Here is a 13,463-nt window from a genome sequence, read left to right as displayed (position 1 = left end):
ACCAGAGTGCATTAGTGTTGTTACCAGGCCTGGTAGGGTATATAAGGGGCATAAACAGTGTCAGATGTTGAGTGATCACTGTGAAGGACACGGAGATGCTGCATACTTGTGTGAGACAGCGTTATCAGCACCTGACAGAGTTTGTTTTAAAGGGGTCTCATTGCGGGTCTCCATTTGGCCAGCTAGTCGAATTGTGCAATATCCAGATGTGTGGTGCATTTGCATGTGACAGTTGCCTGATGTTGGACTGCACGGGAATGCAAGGGCAGGCATACTCATAGTGAAGGTTCCGGTCGACCACATCTGATCACTGCAAGGAAAGATTGCTGTATTGTGCAGAAAGCACACTGTAACCACTTCACATATGCACCTGCCATCCAAAAGCAAAGTAATAGACTCCCTGCAACATTCTGAGTCATCCCGCACCATTGGTCGGAGACTACCAGCAGCCAGACTAGGGAATTACCATCCCATGAGTAAGCTGCCATTAACACCACAGCACAAACGGCTGTGTTTGGAGTGGTGCTGTGACTGTGAAGCATGGACTGCTGGTGAATGGCATTGCACTGTGTTTAGTGATGAACCACAGTTCAGAACTACCGCGGATGACCATCGTCTGTGAGTATGGCGGTGACCTGGGGAGAGGTCCCATTCTTCCAATGTTTTGGAGAGGTACAGCGGTGTTACTTCTGGTGTCATGGTGTGGTGAGCCATCGGGTACGACTTCAGGTCATGGCTGGCAGCGATTGTTGGAACTCTGCCGGCACAACGGTACTTCAGGGACATCCTGCATCCTCAAGTGTTACCTCTCATGCGACAGTATCGTGGTGCCGTTTTTCAAGAGAACAATGATTGTCCACACAAGGCACGTGTGTCTATGAACTGTGTGCGAGATATTGAGGTGCTCATGTGTACAGCAAGTTCCCCGGATCTGTCTCTGATAGAACACACGAGAGACCAGCTCGGATGTCAACTCTGTCCTGGTGCCAGTATCCAGGACAGTTACAACAGTTGTGGGCCAGCTTGCCTCAGAAGAGGATACAATGGTTTTACAACACCCTTCCCAAACAAATCAGTGCATGCATCCAGGCCAGACGGGGTGGAACGTTGCACTGATAAGTGGGCTCATATAACCAAGTTCTTTGTAAATTTGACTCGATTTTGTAATCACTGAAATAACATCACATACCCTCTCAACACGTGAAGTTTCATTTCATTTCCTTCTCCCCTTCTGGGTGCTTCAATTCTTTCGTCAGGCAGTGTACATGTAAGTCTACTGAGATGGTTGGCACATGTAATGAAAATGAATGCGGAGATTTTTGCCTTGTAAATGACAGTATTTAACAACTGGAAAGTATGCGATGCAAAAGTCAGGAAGCTTCAATATAGGCTACATGTAAGGAATCACTGAGATCCTTACCTTGTTCGCAGAATTTGAGACTTAAATTAATAATAATAATAATAATAATAATCTGGCCTCAGCTACCGTGTTGCAGACATTTTCATTCAAAACCATTTAGGCTGCTTGCATGTCAATCTCAATGTCACGCATATCCATATGGCCGAGAAAAAACAAAAAAAATAGATATGTCTTCTGCAGCTTGCAAGTACAACATTCCTGTTCATATTGTGTCAGGAATATTTTACAATATAGAAATGATTTCTAAACAGAAATTCTCATTGAAAATACTATTGACCTTAAAAAAAGTAGTTAGTGGGATAATAATAATAATAATAATAATAATAATAATAATAATAATAATAATAATAATAATAATAATAATAATATTATTATTATTATTATTATTATTAAAATACTATATTTTTTTTTGCACTAACACAGTACGGAAGGTTTTTGGCAACGCAAGGATTGGAAAGAGCTAAAATGGGCAGCACCTGTGGCTGTAATTAAGTACAGCCCCAGAATTTACCTGGTGTGAAAATGGGAAAACCCTAGAAAATTATTTTCAAAGCCACCGACGGTGGGGTTTAAATCCCAAATATATAATCTGGATATTGTTCTTTCAAATCATAAGAAGAAAATGCAAGGAAGATTTTCAGCAAATTAGCTATAATATAGTCTTGACAGGAATTATTTCTAGGCTTTAACTGCAGTTTTATATACGTATGTGGGTTATCTATGGTAATCAACCCAATGTACATGCGTGCAGAAAGAGTGATAACTTGTGTTAACATTTAACTAGGTTAGAATTAGGAATGCCAGCAGCAGGACTTTAAGTCAAGCACTACACCGCATTTGCATATGCACACAAGGAAGAAACTAAACTCGAGATAGGTGCACTCAGAACCCAGATTAAACCTTAAGTCTCCAGAGTCAATTCATAGTTAAAGTGTGAAATGCTACTTACCACCCTTGTCTACAAAAATGGCGTTATGAAATTCCACAGAATACGAATCAAAATAGTTCGCAAGGTGCTTGCTGCAGGTTATTTCCATTCCTATGATACATTTTCATGGAAAATAGACATTTATATCAAATCAAAGAGAATGCGCACAAATAACCGTCCTGTACACCTACTTCACTTCATTAACATTGATACACAGACACAGTTTGAAGTTTTTCTGAATAAGAAGTCAAGATCAGATAATCTATAATAAAATCATGGCTTATACATAATTCAGCTTCATAAAGTACACACCTTTGCAATAATAAACTTCTTTTACCTCAATGATCTAGCAACTAAGGGCAATGCTCTGAGAGAAGGTACTTAATTAAAATTAGGCTGTACTGTAAGAAATTGCTTATATTTTAATATACATCGTATTGGTATATTACAATTTATCCAAAACATAATCTCAGTCTATACAGCACGTGTCTAGAGGTATATTAATGGCACTGGGTCGAAGGCCTATTTGGCAGGAGTAGGCAAAGAGCTACAGGTGGGTTTTACCACCTTTCTCACATTTTCCTCATTTTGACCACACCACAAGTATAATAATGATTCTGAACAGATGATAAACTTAACTATATACTGATTTTTACAGGCATGTAGTCGATGTCCTGCATGAATCATTCATAATCACAGACTTTATGTATGAGGAACATACAAATTACATTTTTCACTAACACCTGTGTACCTTTCCAATGCACGCAATGTTCCCTAATTGAATAGATTTTATCTCCGGTGAGAGGAAATAGTTTTCAAGCTAATTACAAAACATTCATTAAAAACTAAATATAAGAAGAAATAACAATAATTATAGTAACAATAATAATAATAATAATAATAATAATAATAATAATAATAATAATAATAATAATAATAATAATAATAATAATAATAATAATAACTTTCAAACAATATTATCTTCTTATACATATTGTTAACGTACAAAACCTCACAGTATGCAAACAATAATAATAATTCCCAATAGATACAATCCTCCAGTAATGGAAAATTAGAGAGGATAAAAGAGGTTCTGTAAGTACGTATGCTTCTACTTTTTACTTCTGTACTTCAAGAGCCACAAAATATTTTTGGACTTTTTTTTTTTAGAACTCTTATAGAATTTCTAGGATTATGAGGATAATTTCACCTCCATAATATACCAAAACATATTTATCTCCATTTGCAGACTTCGGACAAGGCCAAAAATTAATTTGGAATAAAGAACGGAGGGAATCCTTGCTTATTTATTATGCCATGTCAAGTATGTGTGAACGAGTGTCCAAGACAAGGCTAATATTTGATTCATAAATAATCACAAGTAACTGAATCCCACGTTATTTCACCCTGACGTACTGTGCTTCGGATTTATCCGTTTCCCTAAACTTTTTTTGAATGAAAATAGTGTAACAAATCATCTCATCTACATTACTTGATGAAATGTGATGGATACATCAAAGCCTACACTATAGTCTCATAAAATGAAATATCTTCAAGTTACATCAGCTGGTGTAGTAGTAGTAAAATCTGAAATTCACTGTTGAGAATTGACTATCTCTGTACACCAATGTAAATTTCTCCAGTTAGAAGTTGAGAGATAGTTAAGCAGAATATTCCCAAGATACAAAAGTAAGTATAATTCACTTTGCACCACATGTAACACAACCACAAGTCAGAATAATGTCTACACACAGGTTATGACTCCCATCTCTTCATTACTTATGTTTGTGGATTTCAGAAAACACATGCGCATGCACACACACACACACACACACACACACACACACACACACACACACACACACACACACACACAACCCCCCCTCCATACCATAAAGTGACCAAAAGCTCTCTGAGCCATATATAGTCTGTAACCTCTATTCTAAAGATGTTATTCTTAATTTCATAACCAGTGTAAAAATTAATGGAATGTTCCCTTCAAAAGCTATCTGCTGACAAGCTTGTTTCCAAACACAGCAGAGGTCTCTTCCTTTCTCTATGATATTTCACTTATTCAGTTCACAAAACTGTTCTAACGAATGAAGGCAAAAATTATTGGCAGTCTATTTATTGGCGATATTTGAGTGCATAGTAACAAAACCAACAAAAACATATTTGACTGTATTCTAATGACTTGTAGCAGTTTTACAGAACAATGCAAACATAAATAAATGTTTATGATTATTTAACATCTCCCCCTGCATAAGTTTTACTCCAGCATTCAAAGATATTTTATGTCCCTCCCCATTCCTGAATATCTCAGCCAAATCTCCATTCCTTTTCAAGCAGCCTGGAACTTGAAACAGCTTACAAAAGCATTATTTTAATGATCTGCTGAAGTGAATTTGCTTGTAATCTCTCAAGTCATAGCCTTCCAAGGTTGAGAAGAGGAATTTAACCACAACCTGAAACACAGACATACATACCAGTATAAGTTTATAAGCATGATGATCTATAATTTAGCATCAATGTCTCAAGAATTGAAAGGTCTCCTAGAGGTTGATTTGTGAAGAATAAATAATGTTATTTATGTCTCAGCAACTCCTATGCATTTTGGAAACAATGAGGTGCCAAAACTTTGTCCTGCAGTAGTTCCTTTACACATCAGTAAATCTACTGTCACAAGGTTGATGGATGAGAGTACTTTTGAATGCCACTGGACTGAGCCAGGATCAAACCTGTTAACTTGAGCTCAGAAGGCCAGTGCTGTACCATCTGAACTACACAGATTTGTGAAGTAGTTTGCATGCCTGGAACTAGTAACTAATTTTCTTGTTTGTTATCAGTGTAATGAATTTCTCACACATTAGTCATGCTCTCAGCATGAGTAAAATACAGTAGAAGTCCGTTATAGCGACAATTCATAACGGCGAAAAGCTTACTCTCTATAGTGGATTGTCGTTATACCCGATTTTCTGTGAAGTCTGGTAAAAACCTCACACAGATTAAATTCAGTATGCAATGGCAATCACTTTGCTCAAAATTTGCATTTTTGCATATTTTAATTCCATGGTTTACTCATTAGGTATTTAAAAAAATTCTGAGTCACGAACGTGTATGTTCAATTTCATTCTGAAAAATTAGAGTAGTATCATTCCAGTATCTACTGTGGCAAACGTTTCAGTTTTCTTATTCAAATAGCGTCACCTAACCTAAATTGATATGTATCATGAAAACATATTTCAAGCGCCAGTAGAATAATCATAACCTTTTTGCTATGAATTTACTATTACAAGACATTAGAATAATTCGGTATTGACTGTTTTTGCTTTACAAAGGTAAAATTAAGTGAATTTGATTACTCCATCTAATGATGGAATCATATGATGTATTGAATTAGGAGGATACACTTAATTTTACCTTCGTAAAGTATAAATTTACTAGCCTTTCCGAAATTTAACCAAACGTGAGGAAATACAGTGAAACCTTGTAGGTGCTTTCCTCATTAAGGCGATTTCTTGCTTAGCATGTCATAAATTTGAAGTCCCAATTCAAGTCATATTATATCTACATAAAAACAAGTCGCTTATTGCATCACAAATTTTCATTATCATCACTTAGTATGATCTAATTTTTCCTAGCCCTCAAAATGTTCTTTGTCATCCCGTGTGAAGGGAACGTGATTTCCATAACAGATTCGAGCCCTTTCCACCACAGGAATGGTTGGGGAAAGTTGTGTGAAAATGGGAAATGGCCTTGGAATTCCTGAATTTTACAGGGTAAATTACACCTTTAAGAAGCAAGATGTTAGCCTCAGGAAAGTTCAATTTTGCTTTCCGCTGATATTGCTGAATAACCCAGTAAGCCTGTTTGTACTTGTATTTCACATTACATTCAGATGTTAGAAATTTATTCTGTGTTGAGTGATACGATGAAGGGTGGCAAGTATTTGTCGCGTGATAGCCTAGGTACGTATTAGGAACATATTTTTTTTTGCTTAACGTCGCACCGACACAGGTATGTCTTATGGCGATGATGGGATGGGAAAGGCCTAGGAATGGGAAGGAAGCGGCCATGGCCTTAATTAAGGTACAGCCTGGTGTGAAAATGGGAAACCACGGAAAACCATCTTCAGGGCTGCCGACAGTGGGGTTCGAACCCACTATCTCCCGATTACTGGATACTGGCCGCACTTAAGCGATTGCAGCTATCGAGCTCGGTGAACATAATTGTGTAAAGTTGACTAGCGTGATGCATATTTATCTTGTGGTATGGTTATAGACACTGTAAAAGTTCCGAAATTGCTGACTAATGAAGATAAAATTAAAATCCAGCAAGTGGAGAGGCATTCACATCCTTCAACGGTGGTGCACATGTTGAAACTCGCACCTCTGAGTTTCGACTCAAGTCGATCAAAGTGTTGCCACATTGAAGATGATGGTCAGAGACATTCTCTCGCACATGGCCGAGTTTAGCCCCATATAATTCATGGCCGAAGAGTGCGACGAGAAAAAAGTTTAATAACCCACTTGTCCGATATAAGGCTTCAGCTGACATTTAATTTACAAAGAGTGTGTAATCTGCAATAATGTGCTGATACTTTTATGGGCCCCAGTGCAAATGTGTTTATATTTGTTGTCTGGTGTTTTACGTACTGTTTTTATTTAATAATCACCAGTGGAAATGGTTTTCTTGTTTTTTTTTCCATGCATTTTAATACTCTCATCTCATCTTTAGAAATGGTAGTTAGTATATATATTTCACTGTACCCTTACATAAATGATGTAAAATGCATACATGTTGAGAAAAAGAAAAAATATATACCAAGTATTTACATATAACTGTTGGATGGTTTGTGTTCATGTGTTTGATTGTATGTTTTCTTGCTTAACATTTTCTCTTTCTTTGTCCTCTGCAGAAACATCCTAATGAGGTTTTACTGAATGAAGTAACCTCTGAGATAAGTCATTGACTCTGTGCCGGATTTTGAGGTGTATACTACCATTCTTCCTTAATTTCAGTATATAGCATTAAAATTAAGCGATTGTTTACTTCAGCCTTTATTTCTAACAGGTTAACTACTGCCATCAGCCATGTTATTTATGCATTTTACAGATCACGAGTTGACGATTATTATTAATAGACTCCGATATCGCTTTAGAGTTCTACTGTCGACGAGAGCACTTGCTAGTGCATATAGCAAGAAAAATATACCGAAGATGATCGATTGTATTCAATATAATCACTGGAGTGCATGAATACCGATAATGGAAATATAACGCATGATTAATCGCTCGTAACAACGGATGCATCAGTGATTGGGTTCTCGTAATAACCGAAGGATCAACTAAGGTTTAAGTTGAAGGAAGAAGAATCCCACCTTCCATGAATTATTTGCTTTTTATGGCTAGTTTATGTAATTACAAACATATTCCAGCTTAAATTCTAGTTAAATGACTAAGAAAGTACAGGTTTCATTCCTCTAATTTGGAACATATTCAGCTAAAAACATGTATAAAGATACAAAAATTGGCACATACAAAATAAAAAGCACTTATGATGATTATGGTGATGATGATGAGAATATTCCTTTATATTGAGTTAAAACACTCAAGTCAATGTTCAAATTTGTAATAAAATCTGTGTGTGTAAGGGATCCTAGAAAGTGATCATTCTTCAAAATACTGCAGAAGTTCCTACAGTTTTTTAGTCTGTACCCTAAATAACTTGTGGATGACTATAGAATTAAATTTAAAATATGATGACCGGGGAAAACTCCTTAAGAAAAACCAAAGTTGAGGTTAAATCTTGATAGAAAGTTTTGAGGTGTTGAAGGAAGTCTTCCGGCTCGTCCTGCTATGTTTACTTCCCTTATGTCGTCAGCACTCTCAATCAGTTTATCGGTTATTGCGAGAACCCAATCACTGGTGCATCCGTTGTTACGAGCAATTGAGTGTGTCTTAGTCAGCTGACGATGTAGAGAAGTAAACATAGCAGGACCAGCCGGGAGACTCCCTTCAACACCTCAAAATTTTCTATCAAGATTTAACCCCAATTTCTGTTTTTCTTATCATTGTATTTTAAATTTAAGTCTATCGTCATCCACAAGTTGACAGTACATAATAAAAATCTAGGGGAGAGGGGCAAATGCATGCATCTAAGGCAAAACACCTGTATAAGGTACTATGTTGGATCCAAAATTTCTACAATACTCCAGTATGATAGGAAATATAGTTAGGAATACAGAGTGTGGAATACAAGCACACAAGTAGTAAAGTTCCCGAGTTTTGTACCAAAATATAGAAATTGGTTTTGCATACCATTACCCACCCATGTGGGGCAATGGCACGCATTTACTTCTTTCACCACAGAAGAGACAAACATCGTTGGTGGTATTTCTCTGTGGCAACCCAGACACCACTTCTTCCGTGTAATCCTCATTATCATGTAGACAAAGTTCATCGTCACATATATCTGACAAACTGTTGTTGTCTTGAAAAAGTACCTTCTTTCTCTTCTTCATTTTCTTGAATTTGCAACTCGAGTCTTCTTGACAATCTTTCTCTTTCTTTCTTTTCTATTCCAACTCCTCCAATACTAACTTCCTGAATGTGGCTGCCAAAATTTCATAGTGCTGTTTAGGCCTAGACCCTTGTGTTTTTGCACAAAATGTTAATGCTCTGATAGGGATAGGAGAGAAACTGATACAAAAACAATTCCATTTTCCTTGCAGAAATTAAAGGAAGAACGTGATGTGTGACGCGAAAAGAAGAGTTGGATTGTTCACTGATGATTGCGTGTGTACAGCGAAATGCTTGAGCCACGTCAGGAACAAGTCCTCATTCATTTATCCTGACTTGGAGTACACGTAAATACTTCGTGGAGTGCCTCCACGTGTTATTGCAGTAGACATCCTCACACCAGAATATACAGTATGAACATGGGTGGTATATAATTACTCGGACTCTTGGCGCAACATGGTGATATTTCGACCTCATTATAAGGTGATCGCTGTCCCTACTTGCTTTTGACCTTTGCGGGCAATTATTGGAGGTGGCTTCTGAATGGTCGAAATGCTGGTTTCGTCAACGTTACAAATACGTGACGTAGGAAACTTACGCTTTCACTGACAGTCAAGGGATTATGATAAAGTCTGTCAACTTCTGCTTTACTAAACGATAAAATTCTGCTTACGCTAGTTGCTTTGTGTTTCCGCAGACTGAGTGCTGGGTTTCTTGTCAAGAAACCTTGCGCCCAGTCTTTGCCGGCCAGCTAATTTAGTAGTGTTGTTAAAATTGTTAGATTGTTCCTGTCCGCAAATTCATAGCCAACACGACGTAGCTCAATCATCGTCATGCCATAAAATAGCCTAGCCAACTTCAGAAGGCGAGAAGAGAATTGCATGCATTGAAGGGGTAATGAGACACAGCGCGTATGATTACACCTTTAGACACCTTCACACCTTCTGTCCTGCCATTTTATAACAGATGAAGGAAAAATGGAAATTACGTGTTTATCACAAGATGTCGCATTTCACGTTAAGAAAACGGAAGTTTTTTAAGAAAAAAGTGGACAGTTTAGTACGTACATTAATATAAATTCAACTCTTCTGATGTAAGATGATGTAACACAACGAATATTTCTGCACAGCACAAGAAACATACGCCACTCAGGCTGACATTCTGCTCACAACGTTATGGTGACTTCCCATTAGATTGAAGCAGATTACAAAATGCTTGCTACCCAAAGTTTCATCAAGCGGAGATATTTGAGGGTGCAGGCAGGTCTACTAAAGCATTATTAGCAATTTTAAAAAGGGGGTGTGATACTCGTATAGGTTTGGCCATTAACATTTTTGTTGCAAAGGACCTTGAAAGATGTTTGTAATTTTTACAACCATGGGAGGGGATTTAGAGGGGTGCGTCCCATTACCTGACGTGTCCCATTGCCCCTTTCTCCCCTATAGCAACTTCTCCAGCATTTTTAAGAAAGATCACTTTCTAGGATCCCTTACACACACAGATTTTATTACAAAATTGAACATTGACTTCCTGTGTGTTTTAACTCAATATGAAGGAATATTTTATCACATCATCATAAGCGTATTTTATTTCATGTGTGTCAATTTTTGTATATACACATTTTTTAGCTGAAGACGTTCCAAATCAGGGGAAAGAAACATGTACTTTTTTAGTCATTTAACTAGACTTTAAGCTGGAATATGTTTTTTGCAATGGAGTTCTTGCTATATGCCGTACTTGCTATAGTGGACTTCTACTGTATATTTAGTATGTAATTATGGTACCCACATAAATACATCAATGATTCACATTAGGACTGGGGAAATCTTTGTTTACTAGCCTCATGTACTTGGATTAGTAGTAACTGAAAACTTATGCTAGTAATGTGATAGTGCAATAGCAATTATCTGGGCTTAGATCGCCAGAGACTTCAAATACACTCGCATGCCATAGGTCATCGGATATATCTAGTCCAGAAACATGCAATAACTCGATGTGGCATGGATTCCACAAGAGGACGTAAGATCTGTTGAGAGATGCTAAGCCTATTATATGAGTTGCTTCCTAGAGTTCCCTGGTACTTGAGATACTGTGATAAATGAGGATGAACAAGAGGGGAAGTATTTGAAGTCTATTCTGAGAAAGTTCAGTTTGCATGTTTGTAAGCCACTGTGAAGGGAAAGAACATAAATCGGTCAATATTAACCATGAGAACTAACGAAGGAAAAGACTTGTGTGGGATTGGACTGAAAACATTTGAACAAATTACAAGCACACCCATCGCAGGCTCCTCCTAGTTGTCAGTCAAGTGCTCTTTTCACATTATTGTGAACTACATCAACATAGTCAAGTATTAGACTTTGAAGAAATAATTTTCTAGTTCTTCCATGTAGCAAGTCTCATCCTATTTATAGGAATAAAAAGATGATTTGTTGACAAATTCTTGTCAAAGGTTTTGACCATTCTAAGTTCTTTAGAAAATCCGTAAATGTTATACGTAATGTTGGTATTTTTTTTTTTTTTTTTTTTTTTTTTGCTAGTTGCTTTACGTCGCACCGACACAGACAGGTCTTATGGCGACGATGGGACAGGAAAGGGCTAGGAGTGGGAAGGAAGCGGCCGTGGCCTTAATTAAGGTACAGCCCCAGCATTTGCCTGGTGTGAAAATGGGAAAGCACGGAAAACCATTTTCAGGGCTGCCGACAGTGGGGTTCGAACCTACTATCTCCCGAATACTGGATACTGGCCGCACTTAAGCGACTGCAGCTATCGAGCTCGGTATGTTGGTATATTAGTACTATGTAGTGCGTGATGTCTACAACCAATTATAATGGTTTGTGATAATGATAGATTTACTTTCAGGTACTGGTTGCAAGTCCAGTTTATTATATTGTCCTAGGTCTTCGTTAAATATTACGGTTGCTTCTAGACGGTATAACTGTTATATTTAAAGTATTAGAAAAGGTGTCCACTGATCTGAAATTATTCCTTTCTCTCCCTCACCTTTCTCAGCAATTTTGAAGTAGGAAAGCTCTTGATAGTAGTGCTGGTCTCTAAGCTACAAACCCAGCATTTGCATGGTGTAAAAATGGGAAGCCATAAAATACATATTTAATGCTGACAACAGTGGGTTTGAACCCACCACCTACTGAATTCAGCTTACATGTCAAATATCAAATTCACTCAGTCTGAAATCATATACCTATCAGGCAGTAGCTTTGAGAGAGGATGTAAAAATCTGAAGATGAACCAAAACCTCATGACGACCTGACTTTCAGTTGTCAGCATGATGATGATGATTATTATCAGTAACTAAGTTAGGGGACATCCAGTGTGTTCATACATTTAAATACAGTACCTGGGAGAAATTCTCACAGCCAATGGAAATGAAAAGGAGGAATTAAAAGAGAGGGCAAGGGAATAGAGATGGCCTTCAGACTATGCCATGACACAAGTACAAGTCCATCTCCATTCAAGCCAAATTAAAACATTACTGCATGTTAGTCAGAATGGAGTGCCTTTATGGAGCAGAAACCCTGACAAGGGTGGCAGACTCAGAACTTGAAAAATAAAAGATAGTTCCTTAAAAAATCTTGGGTACAAAGGAGTCACAAATTGAACAACATACTTTCCAGTTGATATTGAACCAGGAACTCTATAAAACCATCAAAAAAGTTATGATGAGGAGGAAAAGATTTTTTTTTTACGATTTGCTTTACATTGTACCTATACAGATAGGTCTTATGACGATTATGGGATAGGAAAGGCCTAGGAATGGGAAAGAAGCAGCTGAGGCCTTAAGTAAGGTACAGCCCCAGCATTTGCCTAGTGTGAAAATGGGAAACCACAGAAAACCATCTTCAGGGCTGCCGACATAGGGGCTCGAACTCACTATCTCCCAGAAGCAAGCTCACAGCTGCGCGCCCCTAGCCGCACGGTTAACTCGCCCGGTGAGGAAAAGAAGACTGACCTTTTATGGACACATTAAAAAAACAAATCAAGAGAGGTTTGTCCAACAAAATACTCCTTCTACAAGAAAAGTAGAAAAAACAACCCAGATGGCTTACAAAGGTGCACAAAAGCCCAGCAAAAGTGGGAGTCTAGGAGGAAGAGATACAGGACAGAACAACGTTTAAGAAAACGGTTGCGAGAATGAAGATGCACCCGAAAAGCCATGGGCCAAGCCACAGAACATCTCAGCCGAAGAAAGAAAAAGGATCTTTGGAGAGGGTACAAAGAGAAGGGCAAGTAGATTGCGTAAACGTGGCCTACAGATGGCCGTATCAATGAATGAATGAATGAATGATGGTAATAATAATAATAATAATAATAATAATAATAATAATAATAATAATAATAATAATAATAATAATAATCATGGTGTGGTTTCCTGTAGTCACGTCCTAGTTTGTGAACCAAGGACAACGGTTGAGTGGCCTAGTAAGTGGTCCTGAGAGTCGGGATACCAGCTGCTATGGAATGGGAGTGGGCATCTCGGACATATTCTGAGTTGTGGCCCTCCTTGTGATCAGGCGGCTAGGACTATACAATCCATCGGTGGTCCATAACTCGTTAGAGAAGAGATCCTCACTTG

General features: G+C 37.7%; 1 protein-coding gene across 1 annotated transcript in view; it reads right to left on the bottom strand.

The window, feature by feature from the left end:
* Window positions 1-4,191: 4,191 nt before the first annotated feature.
* Window positions 4,192-13,463, bottom strand: part of g (adaptor-related protein complex 3, delta 1 subunit-like garnet) — a 580,467-nt gene continuing 571,195 nt past the window's right edge. Inside the window, exon 28 of the mRNA XM_067141336.2 lies at window positions 4,192-4,813. Coding sequence (XP_066997437.1) covers window positions 4,803-4,813 — 11 coding nt within the window. The 3' untranslated portion in view covers window positions 4,192-4,802. The remainder of the gene's footprint in view (window positions 4,814-13,463) is intronic.

The sequence above is a fragment of the Anabrus simplex genome, chromosome 2 (assembly GCF_040414725.1).
Source record: "Anabrus simplex isolate iqAnaSimp1 chromosome 2, ASM4041472v1, whole genome shotgun sequence".
In the NCBI taxonomy this organism is placed as follows: domain Eukaryota; kingdom Metazoa; phylum Arthropoda; class Insecta; order Orthoptera; family Tettigoniidae; genus Anabrus; species Anabrus simplex.
The sequence above is the reverse complement of the archived record's forward strand: the minus strand, read 5'-3'. Positions and strand labels throughout refer to the sequence as shown.